The 13,889-nt window shown below is 36.9% G+C and overlaps 1 protein-coding gene across 4 annotated transcripts in view; it reads left to right on the top strand.

Annotated features, from left to right (window-relative positions):
- The window catches only part of Pkia (cAMP-dependent protein kinase inhibitor alpha), a 77,073-nt gene extending 65,107 nt beyond the window's left edge, over positions 1-11,966 (top strand). For all 4 annotated transcript variants that reach the window (XM_034516720.2, XM_034516721.2, XM_034516722.2 and 1 more), the window contains 2 exons: positions 4,359-4,536; positions 8,588-11,966. In XM_034516720.2, coding sequence (XP_034372611.1) covers positions 4,386-4,536; positions 8,588-8,667 — 231 coding nt within the window. In that variant the 5' untranslated portion in view covers positions 4,359-4,385 and the 3' untranslated portion in view covers positions 8,668-11,966. The remainder of the gene's footprint in view (positions 1-4,358; positions 4,537-8,587) is intronic.
- The last annotated feature ends 1,923 nt before the right edge of the window (positions 11,967-13,889 follow it).

The raw sequence follows: 13,889 nt of genomic DNA, 5'->3' as shown, positions 1-13,889 counted from the left end.
TGCAGAGAAAAAGAGTAAGAAGAAGAAAACAAGGAACTTCTTTTCTAAAACAAGACCTGGCTTTTAAGGCATGGTCTGCAAATGATTTAGGGGTCATTTAAGACATGAGACATTTTTTAAACTGAAAATGAGGTATTGATTTTTATCTTATTATTTTCTTTTGCCAGATGATGAATAATAGAAGGAGTCTTCTTTCTTTTAATTCATGCTTTGAAAAACAATTGTAAAAGACACTCACTGAGAATAGAAACTATAAAAAGTGTGTAGTTCTCTCGCTCCATTTCCCTTAAATACTTTCAGGTGTATTCAGCAGCCTGATCTTTTTATTCAGTTCCAAACTTTCAGGTTAATGTAGAAACTACATATCACGTTGCTAGTGGTGCTCTAGCTAAAGACAGCATCCTTGTAGCTAATAGAATTTAATTATTGCAAGGTCGAAACATTATTTCTGACTCAGAAACAGCCTCATAAAAGTGTAAGAGGCGTGTGTAAGGAGTTTATGAACTTATATTCCAAAAATTTAAGTAACAAGGTAAAGATGGGTGGAAGGTGGAATCACACGGTCCTCAGACTCTGCATAAACAGAATCATCCAAGTTGGAGTGGGTCCATTTTGTTCACTTGTCATCATCAGGAATCAGAGACAGTCTCTGTGGCTGATGATGAAAGGAAATTCGCTGTGTCTATACTTTGATTTAAGACTGACACTATGCATGTAACTATGTTAGAAATGCATATTGTAAAAATATTAACAAAACATATTTTTAAAATGAGAGTTTTAGTTAGCATACAAATGATAGAACTGATTGTTGACATTGTTATGTATACAGCACTTGGTTTCCCTCACATCTGTCACTCCACTACCCTCCACATTCCTCCCACTCCCCCCCCCCCCTTTCTGCCCTTTATCTCCAGTGGATTCCACTTCTGCTTTTTCTCATATTCTAGAATTGAGAGTGTATATACAATATTTTCCATCTCATTAATAATTTCTCGACTTGTCATAGCTTGCTATCTGTCTAGAAAGAGAGGTCACCATAGTGCTGTCAGTGCTTTGAACAGACAAAATACTGACTTATAAAGTGCTGTCTGAACGGGAAAGTGATAAAAGAGATGAGTTTCTGGTGAATTCCCAGGGCTCAGCCTGTTTCACCAAGCAGATTTATTTGGAAACTGAATTCCAGGTAGGGCAACAGATTTGAGTAAATGTACCATCACAGATCTCTGAAGAACACTGTGCTATATTCTGCAACATACCAAGCATGGCAAAGTAAAATCCGAAGAAGCAGGAGCCATTCAGCCTTAAATGGAATTCTAATTTTTAGAATTTATAGACTATGGTTGAGGCTTTGGAGGATTTTCAGAATGGCCTAAGATTGTTCTGGAAGCAGCATTTAAAATAGAATGAAAGTGTAAGTGATAAAAAAAAAAAATCAATATTTATTGAGAAATAATTAGATACTTATTTCAAGGGTAAGAGATAAACAAAAATGTACTAAACATGGTGCATAATGTTATAGGAAGCGGGTGATGGCATAGGAGATGTTATAAAAGAAAATCAATAGCATGTCTCAAAAAGAAAAGAAGGAAAGAAGGAAGGAAAGTAGGCAGGCAGGTCAGAAGGAGGGAGGGAAGGTGGGAAGAAAAATAATTCACCAGCAAAGAAAGACAACACTGAGAATATAGTTAGGAAAAGAATTTTGAGAAAACATAAAGGCAATGTCCTGTATCCTTTTGGGAAACAGAGATGGAGCCACCACTGAAAACAGACAATATTTAATGTGTAGTCTTGAAAGGGCTGGGAATCGTTCACTCTGATCAGAGCTCAAGGAAGAGTCACCTAGAGGTGAATAAGAGAATCTGTGCAACTCTAAGTGCAGACTAATAATAGCCAGAAATGCCTAGTTGAGCCAATTGGCACAATTGTGTGATATTTTCTGGGAACAGCCACCTGGTAATGAGATCAAAGAAAGTGTGCTGGGCTCTTTTCTCAGCATGAAGCAAAGGTAGAAAGGCAAAGATCATAACAGAGCAAAGGGACTTCCTGATGCTTGGATGAGAGACATGAACCAGTGGGCAGCTGATTCCCATGGGACTGCACCTAGTGAGATCGAAGTACAAGGTGCTGAAGAAATTAAAGACAGGCTCCATGTGAGAGAATTGATTCATAAAGTATGAGATGAAAGGAAAGGTAGAGGGGAAGATGACCAGAGTAGGGGATTTCCAAATACCAGATTTTGGAAATAAAGTAATTTTGATTAACCATTATTACCATATTCTCACTTGAAGCATATTAATTATCACATTGTCCAGGGCACTTCCTTACTAATCAATAATTAAAAACAAAATGGTTAAAGCTTTCTCTACAATTCACTCCATGACTGAATGGCAGATCAACAGCCACACCCCAAAATGTGCAGCACAGGCCACAAAGAAAGAGAAAGATTCATTTGGCCCATGGTTTTATGGTAGTCCCATATGGAGTAAGAAGATATACACTTCCTGGTAGCCAGAAAGCTAAAAAAAAGAGGAAGAAGAGGGCCCAGGTTTATGCTTTAAGGATGTAACTCTTCTATTAGATCTTGTTACATCCAATAGTAATAATACACTTGCTGAATGCACACCTATGTACTAGGCCACTTCATTCAACCCCTGCCTTATTTCTAATTTAGCCCTATGGCAGAATTTTAAAATATAATTTTAAAATAAAGTTCTCTAAGGAGAATTTTAAAATATAAATAATGTATAAAGGTGTGGCATATGGGCTAAATCTGGTCCTATGCCCTTTTCATGAAGCTCTTACCGTGTTTGTTAAATTTATTGTTTGCGACTCTTTTAGACTCTGTGAACACTGAGTAGTTGGATTAGAGATCAGAGTACTAGATGCTGAGTCATGAGCACAAACAGGGTCCTGCCTTCCTCTGCTAAAGTGCTTACTTTTACTTTATGTGGCCCTGGGGTAAAAAACAGGACATAGTGCATCCCAAATATATGTGCTACCACAGGGCTCTAACTTTAACCCATTAGAATTTTGATTTTTCAAAATAATTTTTATGTAGTTTTGTAACTATAATATAATTACATCATTTTCCCTCACATTTCTTCCCTGAAACTCCTCCTATATGTCATCCAGCTCTCTCAAATTCATGGCCTCTTTTCTTTAATTGTTACATACATACAAAAGTGAATAAATACAGCCTGCTCAGCTGTGTAATGTTACCTGTATTTATATTATCTTAGGAAGAGAGCCACTTGAAATTGGATAGCCAGTTGAAAGGATCTTCCCTGAAAAAGACTATTTTTCCTACTCTTGGCACTCCCCAGCTGCCAATAGTTCTTTGTCTAGGGATGAGGCCCCATGAAATTTCCCCTTTCTTTGTTACCATATCCATTGGTCTCCTTATTGTTCAGGTCTTGCTTAGGCATTTGCGGTGGTTTGAATAAGAATGGCTCCCTAGGTTCAGATTTGAATATTTAATCACCAGTGAATGGAACCATTTGAAATTATTAGAGATTGGGAGGTATGACCTTGTTGGAGTGAGAGTGGGCTTTGAGTTTTCACAACCCAACACTAAGCTCAGTGTCTCTTCTCTCTAACTATAGAATAGGATGTAGGTTTCTCAGCTACTTCTCTAGTACCATGTCTACCAGCATGCCACCGTGTTCCCCACTCTGATGATATTAGTTTAACCTCTCAAACTGTAAGCAAACCTTAAATTAAACGTTTTCTTTATGAGTGGCTTTGGTCATGGTGTCTCTTCACAGCAATAAAACAGTGATTTAAAAAATGAAGCCATGTTGATGAGACTTCATCAAAATATAACTTTTCTGACATGCTGGTAGACTAGTCTCAAACCAAACGTGATGTTCCTCTGGTTCTTACAACCCTACTTCCAATCTCTTCAGTACTGATCCTTGAGACTTAAGTTCAGGAATTGGGTTGTGTTTATATCAGTTGGGACTAAGTACCAGAACATTTTTGCATTTTGGTTACTTTTGTTTGTCTGTAATGGCATGCAAAAGGAAATTTCTATAATAAGAGTCAAGAATTATATTTGTCTATGAATGTAAGCGTTTGCATTTAGAATGTAGTTAAGAATTATGCTGGTTTAGTAAAGCGGCAGTTTAGAGAGGTGTTGTTTACTGCCAGGGTATGAGTACCAACCACTATTGCTCCCATGGGTATTTCTGCCATGCTGGTCATTCTTATGATTTGATATGTTTTAGACAAGAATCAAAACACTACTTCTAAACAATTGTTTCTTGTTCACTTTATAAGCCATTCATTAATCTTTCTGTGTGAAATGTTCACCATTGACTATCATTGCCTTCAACTATTAACTGTTCTTTCTTTTGTAGTCCCTGCTATGTGGATATTTGTTAGCAATGACTGATGTGGAAACTACATATGCAGATTTTATTGCTTCAGGAAGAACAGGTAGAAGAAATGCAATACATGATATCCTGGTTTCCTCTGCAAGTGGCAACAGCAATGAATTAGCCTTGAAACTAGCAGGTCTTGATATCAACAAGACAGGTGAGTCACTCAGCGTACACTTTTCTAGGAAAATGGAACGATTTGATATTTTTCTACCTGAGATTAGGGCACAAAAACAAAAAAAAACAAACATACAAGAAACAAACAAACATAGCAAGCCAGCGGTGGCGCAGCGGTTAAGGTAGCCGCCTGCAGAGGGCGAGCCCGTGCTCTCTCCCGGTTCAAATCCCGCTTTCCCCATGTGACTCCGCCTGAGTTTAATGGGAAAAAAAAAAAAAGTTTAGGCGGATTTCTGAGTTCGAGGCAAGCCTGGTCTACAGAGTGAGTTCCAGGACAGCCAGGGATACACAGAGAAACCCTGTCTCAAAAAACCAAAAAAAAAGAAAAAAGAAAAAAAAAAGAAACAAACAAACAAAATACCAAAACAATAACAACCAAAAATGTTTCCTTTGAAATTAGATGATGCAGTTAAAAACAGTTCAGGCAAAATGAAAGTCTGATTAGTTCTCCAATCCCTCCATGTTTCAGTGACTTCTCATTCAAAAATTAAAGCCATGATCAAAAAAATTCAATACCTACAAAAACTTTGAAATTACTTATGGAAAACCTTTAACAGAGTTAGGACTCCTGCCATGGATAACACCAGTTGTCTCTTCCATTTCTTACATACTTATAAAGATTCAGAATTGAGGCAGGCAGACCACAATCAAAGAGGCATTTCAAAAAGAGGTATCCTGGAACAATTTTTATTGAGACCAGAAATCAAAAAGTTTGTTATATAAGTGCTTCTTAGATAAAGTGGATTTTAAATTTCCATGATTGGAGGTTTTGTGAAAAAAATGTGTTTAGTCACGTGGCATTACTAGTGAAAAAGAAAAATATCAATACATTAAAATATTTGGTTGTCTTAATTTTCAGTATTAAAATAAGTTCTTTAGTAGTTAGCCCAACCATAGCTTCTTTAAGTTTATTAAGAAGACAAGTACAAAATAATTATTAAGTAGAAAAGAGAATTCATCATCAAGAAACCACAGTGCTATACACATAAGAACTCACTATTTCTGAGTCTGTTTGCAACATTTAATATGGCTTCTCTCTAAGAATGCATTGAGAAAGTCTTCCGATTGTTGGGAAGTGAGTACGATCATGTACATGATTTTTAAAGGGCACAATTTTCTTCAATTACTAAAGGACAGTAGGCATAGACACCACTTCAATTTTAGATTAATACAAATGTTGATAGCATGGCTTTGAACTGCACTGACCTGCATATTCTAGGGCTCATTGTTTCTCCACCATTTTTGTATATACTTAACTCTCAATAGACTTTGGAGAAAGACTATAGGGCATTATTTCATTTTACTGCCAGGAAATGAGAAAATATATTTTTCTTGTGATATAAAATATTTGCTGATTTCTTTTAATAGATTTATATTTTAATCCTTACATAAATATTCAAGTGATTACATGAATTTCAAGAAGTCTTAAAATTGGGAATTTTGAGCCATAGAGTACTTTCTTCTGTTTTGTCTGTCAATGAGAACTGTTAGATTTAAGACATTTTTAATACAAGAGAACTTATTAGATTGCTATAAGTAATTTCAGTAAAATTGATGTTTATGTTCATAAATATAAAAATTAAAATATTGCATTAAATATAATTTAGTTATATAGTTTTTAAAAAATTTAAATACATTGCTGGTTATAACATATCTTGTTTTCTAAAGAACTCTGGATTCTAATTACAGTTCTCTAAGCCCTTGCAAATTTTTTAGTTTCTCTTCAAACCATAAAGTCTAGAACTAGGCAAACTGTTAACATCGTTGACTTTACCATTGTCCATGCACAGAACAAATAATAATAATCAATATGAATGTCTAAACTATAAAATATATGACATCTAAAAGCAATCTTAATACACTTGTCTCCATCTTCTTATAATACATATTTAGCAACGTCATTGGCCCTAATTAGTTTATAAGCATCATTTAACCACATCTCTGTAGTGTGATGCTAAACCCTAAAAAAGTGTCCTCAAGCACCAGGATGCTCCAACCCTCATGGGAGTTGGGTTTCCCATATTGTATTTATACAGTCATTTTCATCCTTTAGTATTCTACTTTCCTTCATCTGCCCAGATGGGACTCCCTTCATTTAGTTATCAAACATGTCTCCCATATATGGACTCCTTATTCTGTGCTTACCTATGGACCCCACATCCAGGCCTTCTGCACATTTTGAAGGCTTCTCCAGGCCTCTAGTAATAAAAACTAGTGTATGAAAAATCATAAGCATTGCCTGGTTGTGCTTTGATAAAACTCTACGTATAAAGATTAATTTCTTTAAATACTGAGAATTACTGGAGTACAATGAGATATTTAGTTTGCAAATTTTAAGAATAGAAGATAGAGAGAAAACAAAATGACTCCATGAGTAAGCACACTTGCTACACAAACCTGATAACTATAGTTCTATCCCAGATCCCACAGTCAGAGGAAAGAATTCACTTCTGAAAGTTGTCCTCTGACTGCCACATTCACATTGTGGTGAGTGTGTACTGGAAGACAGACAAGACACTCAGATACATGCACACTCACATACACACACACACACACACACACACACACACACAGCCTAAATTCATTCATTCATTCATTCATTCATTTACTCATTTTAAAATAATGAAGGATAGAGCCAGGTATGGTGATGTACAATTCTAATTGTAGCTTTTAAGTGATGAAGTCAAAGGTAAGAAGTTAGAGGTCAACCTGGACTACACAATAAAATCTGTTTCAAGAAAAAATAAATGATAATCTTTTTTTAGTATTATATACAAGTGAGGGCAGTGTGGCCAGTCCACCTTTACCCATTTAATTATGATAAACTTTCATAAAATATGGACAGGATTCATGTTGCTGCAACACTATAGAATATTTTGTCTGCCAAGTCATATTGGTTGCAGTAGTCAAATGACAAATGTGGACATCTGAAGGACTGACCAGAGTTTGCACATGTGTTAATTGCCCCAAGACAGAGTGAAAATATTGTTCAATTTTAGTATTTGTGAAGGCACTAGCTGAGATTACAGTGGGTATAATGATTGAAGAATATTGACTTGACACTGAACTGAGGACAGATCAGAGACAAGCAAACTGTTGGACAAGAGGCTGACCAAATAGCAAAAAATCCTTTTATCTTCTGTTGTTACTATCGAGTATTAATTAATACAATTTTTGAGAAATCAGGTGAATTATTCTAAAGTTCTATAAGTAATGGGAAAGGTAAATTTCAAATGTTTCTTCAAATTAAAGAGTCAGGAAACAATCCTACCTCTGGTCTATAAATCATATAACAACATTTAAGACTGATTAACTCGGCCCTGAGATTTCCTGTTGGGAAAAAAGGCTGGGGATCCCAGGGTTCCTCCTGTCATGCTGTGGGTACTCCGCTAGGAACCCTCTGGGTTCCTCCAGCTGGAAGTTGGGCCCTGCTGCTCATTAACTAAAAGCCTCTCCCTGGCTTCTCACGGTTCCTCATAGCGGCAAGGCCCCAACACACGAAGAAGCCCTTGGGTTTCCAAAACTGGTTTATTCACATGGCGGATGGTGGATGGATCTGGATGCATACCCCCTGAACCCAGGATCGACCTGAGTTAAAAGGGGAGGGGAGAAAGGGGAGGGGCTGGGGAGGAATGTTTAATGGCTCCACCTCTGGCCTTCAGGTACCTCATTAGTATGTAAATCTCTCTAGGGCCTGTTTGCGCCCTCCACATGTGTACCTGACTGAAGGGTGAAGGTGGAATGGAGATTAGACCTCGTGTTAGGCCCAACAATTTCCTTTATCAGAAGCATAGCTAGTCATTAACAACTCTAGGCATTTCACAGGTCACTTGATTTTACTTTCATTCTGATGTCTCAGAAAATGCCAGGCTTGAAGACACGCAATTTTGTTGAAGACACACAATTTTGTTGATCGTACACTTCTAAGCAAACACTTGTCTATAACCTTTTCAGAGTTGGAAGTCGCCAGCATTCTGAGAGTCAGTAACCACGAGCTTTTCTTCGCCCCCTCTCCTTATTGTCTCTTACAGAAGGTGAAGATGATGGACAGAGAAGCTCCAAAGAACAAAGTGGGGAAGCCCAAGGAGAAGCATCCAAGTCAGAAAGCTAACACTCCGTTCTGACGGGCATCAACACCTGACAATGTGGCAAATCTCCTGGCGTTGCTCAGATGTATTTGCGGCCATGGGTGAAACGGAGGGGAAGGAAATGGCTGCTCTGCACAGCAAGATGCTGTCGGTTGCCACGTCACAAGTGGGGACAGAGCCTGTGTCTGCACACAGCCTTTTCCCCACCTCTGTCATTAGCAATGGTTGAGGTCACCTGGCCTGTGCTTGGATATCATTTGTGTATGGGTCCTTTCACTTGACCGTATATTGAAATGCTTGTAGAGAGTAGCACTGACCTAGCTGATGATTCCTGTAGCATCTGGCCCCTCATGATGTCAGAGGATTTAATTGTGTCTAATTGAAAAGGGTGGGTTGAACCCCAGAGTTTCAATATCTCTGGCTGGAGTATTGACTCAAAAAAACAGAACCATCCAGAGAGCACAGTTAGCATTATGTCCCTGTGTGTGAGTGCTGTGTTATTTACACCGTTTTGTATCATACAGTATACCCGCTCAGCACTGCCCTTTGATTGCTTATGTAAAACAAAATGATGTACATGACTGTGAATTTTTATACCACTCATTTTTTTAAAGGGCTGCCTTTTTAATTTTCCATAGTGTTGTGGCGTGCACGGGGCAGAACATACTTTTGTAAACCACAACTTTCCTCTTGATAGCTGCTGAAGGGTACATCCAACAGACTCACTGAGCCCACTTTGCTTCATTATACAGGCATGTGGAAATATCCATGAATGTGAATATTGCCTGAGTTCAGTCTTAGTATCTACACAGACCAGCATTCTGTCAATATTGATTTTATTTCCAAATAAGTTCTTTCAACTAATACTTTAATTTTTCATTTATAAGAATTTTAAGAATTGACAAAATAGACAAAGAAATCCAGATAATGCAAAGAACTGGACGTGTTGTGCTCTGGAGATCACTTCCCTCACACTGATGGGTACCACTGTTTAACTCGGGAGGACAGCGTGTGAAAAAGCGTTCTCCTCAAAGCCTGTGGGTACCCATCTAAAAAGGTCAAGCTCTCGTGCTGTGTTTTCCATGTCCTCTCTCAGCCCTTTCATACCCAAATGTTATTATGCACTTTTTAATGTTTGTAAAATTTTACTAATAATTGGTGTGAATTGCATTCAGATATAATAATTATCACCCAACCACACTTTTACTGATGTTGTTGATGGACTATGCTGTATTTTAACATCACGATTCTTGTATGGGGAATGTCTGTGGCCTGTGTAAAAGCCCTCTGGTCAGTATTATGAAACCAACTATCTTTGATAATAAATAAGGATCCAGTTAGATGCACAGGGTTCATCTGGGGCATCAATATGGGGCAAATAACAGATAACAGAAGACCTTCCCAGCAAAAAAGCCTAAGTGTCCTGGAGTGCCGGCATAGCTACAGTTCCAGGTTAAATAGGAAGAGGTGTTTCAACAGGCAGACCTGAGTATGGTAGTAACTCAACTTGAATCTGTAGTTACAGACAAGGTAGACAGGAAGTCTGCCTATATCTTCCTACAGAGAACTTTCATTACTGACTGGGAGTACATCAATCTCATTTAGTCCCCAACTGGATGTTTTCCAGAAAAACAAGCAATGCTAATATGTCTTTCTGGATATAAAACAGTAAATACATTCAATATAAGAGGCCTTGCTTTGATCTAACTCATTAGAGGCTAGAAAAAATTGAAACAAATCTACCTATTGATAGACTCAAATCTGTGGAACTATGGCCTGTTTGAGACAATCTCCAATAATCTATTTACAACATCCAACAGTTTTGATGTCCTTGTTTAACTATCCTGATAGCTTTCTTGTGAATAGGAAGTTCATTCTTAAAGTTGTGGAATTCCAAACTGGTGTCTCACGTGCGTTTTGTAAAGTGTTGAACCAGTGCTGAGTCCGTGTGGGAGGTTATCTTATATCCCTGTGTGATATACTATTACTACTGCATGTGGTGCCATGCTCGTCTTTAAATATATAAGCAGTGCTAAATGGAGAAGTCACATGGAGCTTTTGATTTCGTTTGACCTCTTACTACTACTTTGTGTCCCGTATTCAATCCCAGAGGGATTCTCTGGCTGGGAAGGGAAAAAAGATCAACATTCTGAATTTGTCACATTGCATAAATTTTGACTGGCAAAAGTGCATAGGATCTCCTGATTTTCATTTAATACCTGTTATTTGCAAGTAATGATAATACATAGGGAATCAATCTATAAAGAAAGATGGAAGAGTAGGCAATCCAGGCAGAGGGTGTTAACTATCCCAACTAGGTCACTTCAGAGCACTTTTTTCCCACTTCTTCAAACACGCCATTTAGAGTTTGATCTTGTTCTCCTTTCACAAATGAGGATGTGGACATAAGGACTAATTTTTGCAAGATTAAAAAAGCTAATTTGAGCCCATGTTTATCTATCAACAGAATTTTGAATCCACATGTCATAAAATTAAAGCTAATTGCAAGTATGCTTCTCTGCACAGAAAATTTCATATGTACGCTCATTCAGCTTGCATTTTACAGAGAAGGAGAATAATTTTCTAAACGAACTAGCCTTTCTTGGGTTTGTACACATGTCTTTGGTGCAAAGACACATGTGGCTAAGCCTACCTTTGTGGTTTTTTGTTTTAATATTCAATTATACTTATCTTGAAAGCTTACTTCTGACATGTAAACTGTAAATTTACATGCTTATGTTTATGCAATATATGTGAACAAATATTCTTGCTTTTGATTTAATTACCCAGAAACACAAACTTTTTCATTTTTAACACATTAACAATGAATGAGAAGCTTTTAAATTTGTCAAATTTAACTTTTTTTTTAACTGAGAATATTTTATGTCAGTATATATTCGTGATGAATTAAAAAAAAAATGCTTTCTGTTCTGTAACAGAAATTATGACCTTCATATTTCAGGGAATTCTAACATAGTAGCCCATTGTCCATACCCTAACACTGAGTCTTCCTCAGATGTGACAGCAAGGAATCAATGTAAAACAAATGACATTTTTATCTCTTCTCAGAGGAATAAGAAAAAGTGTAATTGTTGGGCAGCAAGCTTCTGAATGAGTTCTGCAGTAGTAAAGAAAAAAATGTATAGTTTTTAAATTAAACAAAGAAAGGATCCATAACTGATGGTGTCTTAGAAGGCTGGTACTGTTCTTTCACTGACTAGTGGCAGCCTGGGAAGTCATCTGTGAGCTTCTGTGACTTTTGTATTTAGCAATATTGCATGCTTACATAATTGATATTAAAAGCAGCACTTGTTTTCTGAAATGCAGTCTCTCAAGAGTAATTATTTCCGGCACGCTATGTATTGCTGCTGAGGGAAAAAAAAAAAAAAAAAGACTGTAAAACAGGATGTGAAAGGGGAACTCAAAGTCTGAGCCACCATTTGATGCATGTCCTCAAGTCTCTTGGTTTCACTTCCCTGTCCTTTATCCTGATGATCCCAATCTACTGTGGTCTAGTAGCCCAGCTCCTCACTGTAGGCGTCTGCTGTAAACGTGCGCACACAGAGCTGAAATGTCAGCATCACACCTGTGCTTCTGATTTCATTATTTGAGGAGAGTATTCAAACATGCTAAAAGTTTTATTTAAAACATTCTCCAGTAACCCCCATCTCTCACACACACATACATAATCCACTATAACAGTTTTCCCTAAATTAACTTCTTATATAATTTTGCTAGCTTTCTTTCCTCCTACCTACACCCTCATGTGGGAATTTCTCCAGTTAGAACTTCAAGGCCTGAGGCATCCACATTGCCTGCCCCACTGTCAGGATTTCAGATGAATCAACAATGGCAGGGAATGTCACAGATACTCCCATTTCACTACATTGTAGATGACATTTGATTGTAGGTATTTGAAGAGACCTTTTTTGTGGTATTCTCTTGTAGTTATAATAGTCTTATCACATGCAGGTAGAAAAGACCAAGAAGAAATGAATGTGGGATTCAAGTGAAATTAACCATCCATCAGTCAGGGTCCAAAGTCCCTAGGCCAAAGGGCCTTATAAATATTTAAATTTGTCTTATTTAAGCCACAGAACCAAAACGCACCTGGGAAACATTCTCCTGTGTACTTCTTATGTCTTTCTAATTTAGAATGTTAGGTATGGAAACGTAATATAACTTCAAACTGGATAAAGATTAAGAATAACTGCAACCGTTATTGAGATGTAAGTCTCCCTAATAGGCACAATTAGAAACAAAATCCCTCAGAATTCAGTAGGCAACACAATTTGAAATTATACAATGGAGAGGCATAATTATGGACATTTGAATTACACAAATTGGGAGACATGAAAATTACCATTTTCCCCACTGAAGTTACCAACCTTCCCACATCCCTCCTCTATCCCTACTTAAGAAGTTTTTTCTCCCATTCTGCTTTTTTCTTCTTTATGGAATTTACTTCTGTGTGGATCTAATTCCCATTTTAAATGCATAATTTGAGAGAATTATTATGGAGATCAGAATAATGGAAGAAAAAGCAACTCTCATGTTTGAAAGCTCAGTGTCATAATTGTTCTCCATCAGATATGAGGTAGATCTTGAAGTTGGTGACAATATGTCCTTACTATGGTATTTTAGTCAACATGTATTGAGAGTTAATAAAGAAAGAGGATTATACATGTGCTGAATGGGTTTCTAAATGAGGTGACAAAAGCTTTAGTAAATAGATTTTCTTTAAAGACTAGAAAAGGAGGCAAAGAAATTCTTTGTGTTCTGAACTAAACATTTTTTAATATTACTAAATGTAATAAACATTAGCGATAATTTTCAATAATTCCTGGGTTTTAGAATATATATATATATATATATGTTCTGCAATACACCATGGAATCCTAAGGTTCATTAAAATAAATTCAGTTACACCAAATGAGAACAAAAGTGGGTAACTATTGTAAAAATAAGAGAGAAATGTGGAATATACAAAGTAGAATCCTAAAGAGAAATTTTACTCGAAAGAAAACAAAATGAGATCTATGTGCTAGAATTATTTCCTAAGAGAAGATTTCATTGAAAGAAAGTTAGTTGTTTCTATTTCAAGATTACAAAAGATTTACAGTAATGTTCACAGGTAGGAAAGTGGGGCTCGATCACAATGTGTACTTGTTAAGTATGGGGAGAGGAACTGTGCCAAGTGGAGAAGTAAAGCATAAGACCCTAGTAAAGAAACCGAGAAGACCAA

This window comes from Arvicanthis niloticus, chromosome 13 (assembly GCF_011762505.2).
Source record: "Arvicanthis niloticus isolate mArvNil1 chromosome 13, mArvNil1.pat.X, whole genome shotgun sequence".
NCBI classification, from domain to species: domain Eukaryota; kingdom Metazoa; phylum Chordata; class Mammalia; order Rodentia; family Muridae; genus Arvicanthis; species Arvicanthis niloticus.
This window is presented reverse-complemented; position numbering and strand designations above follow the sequence as displayed.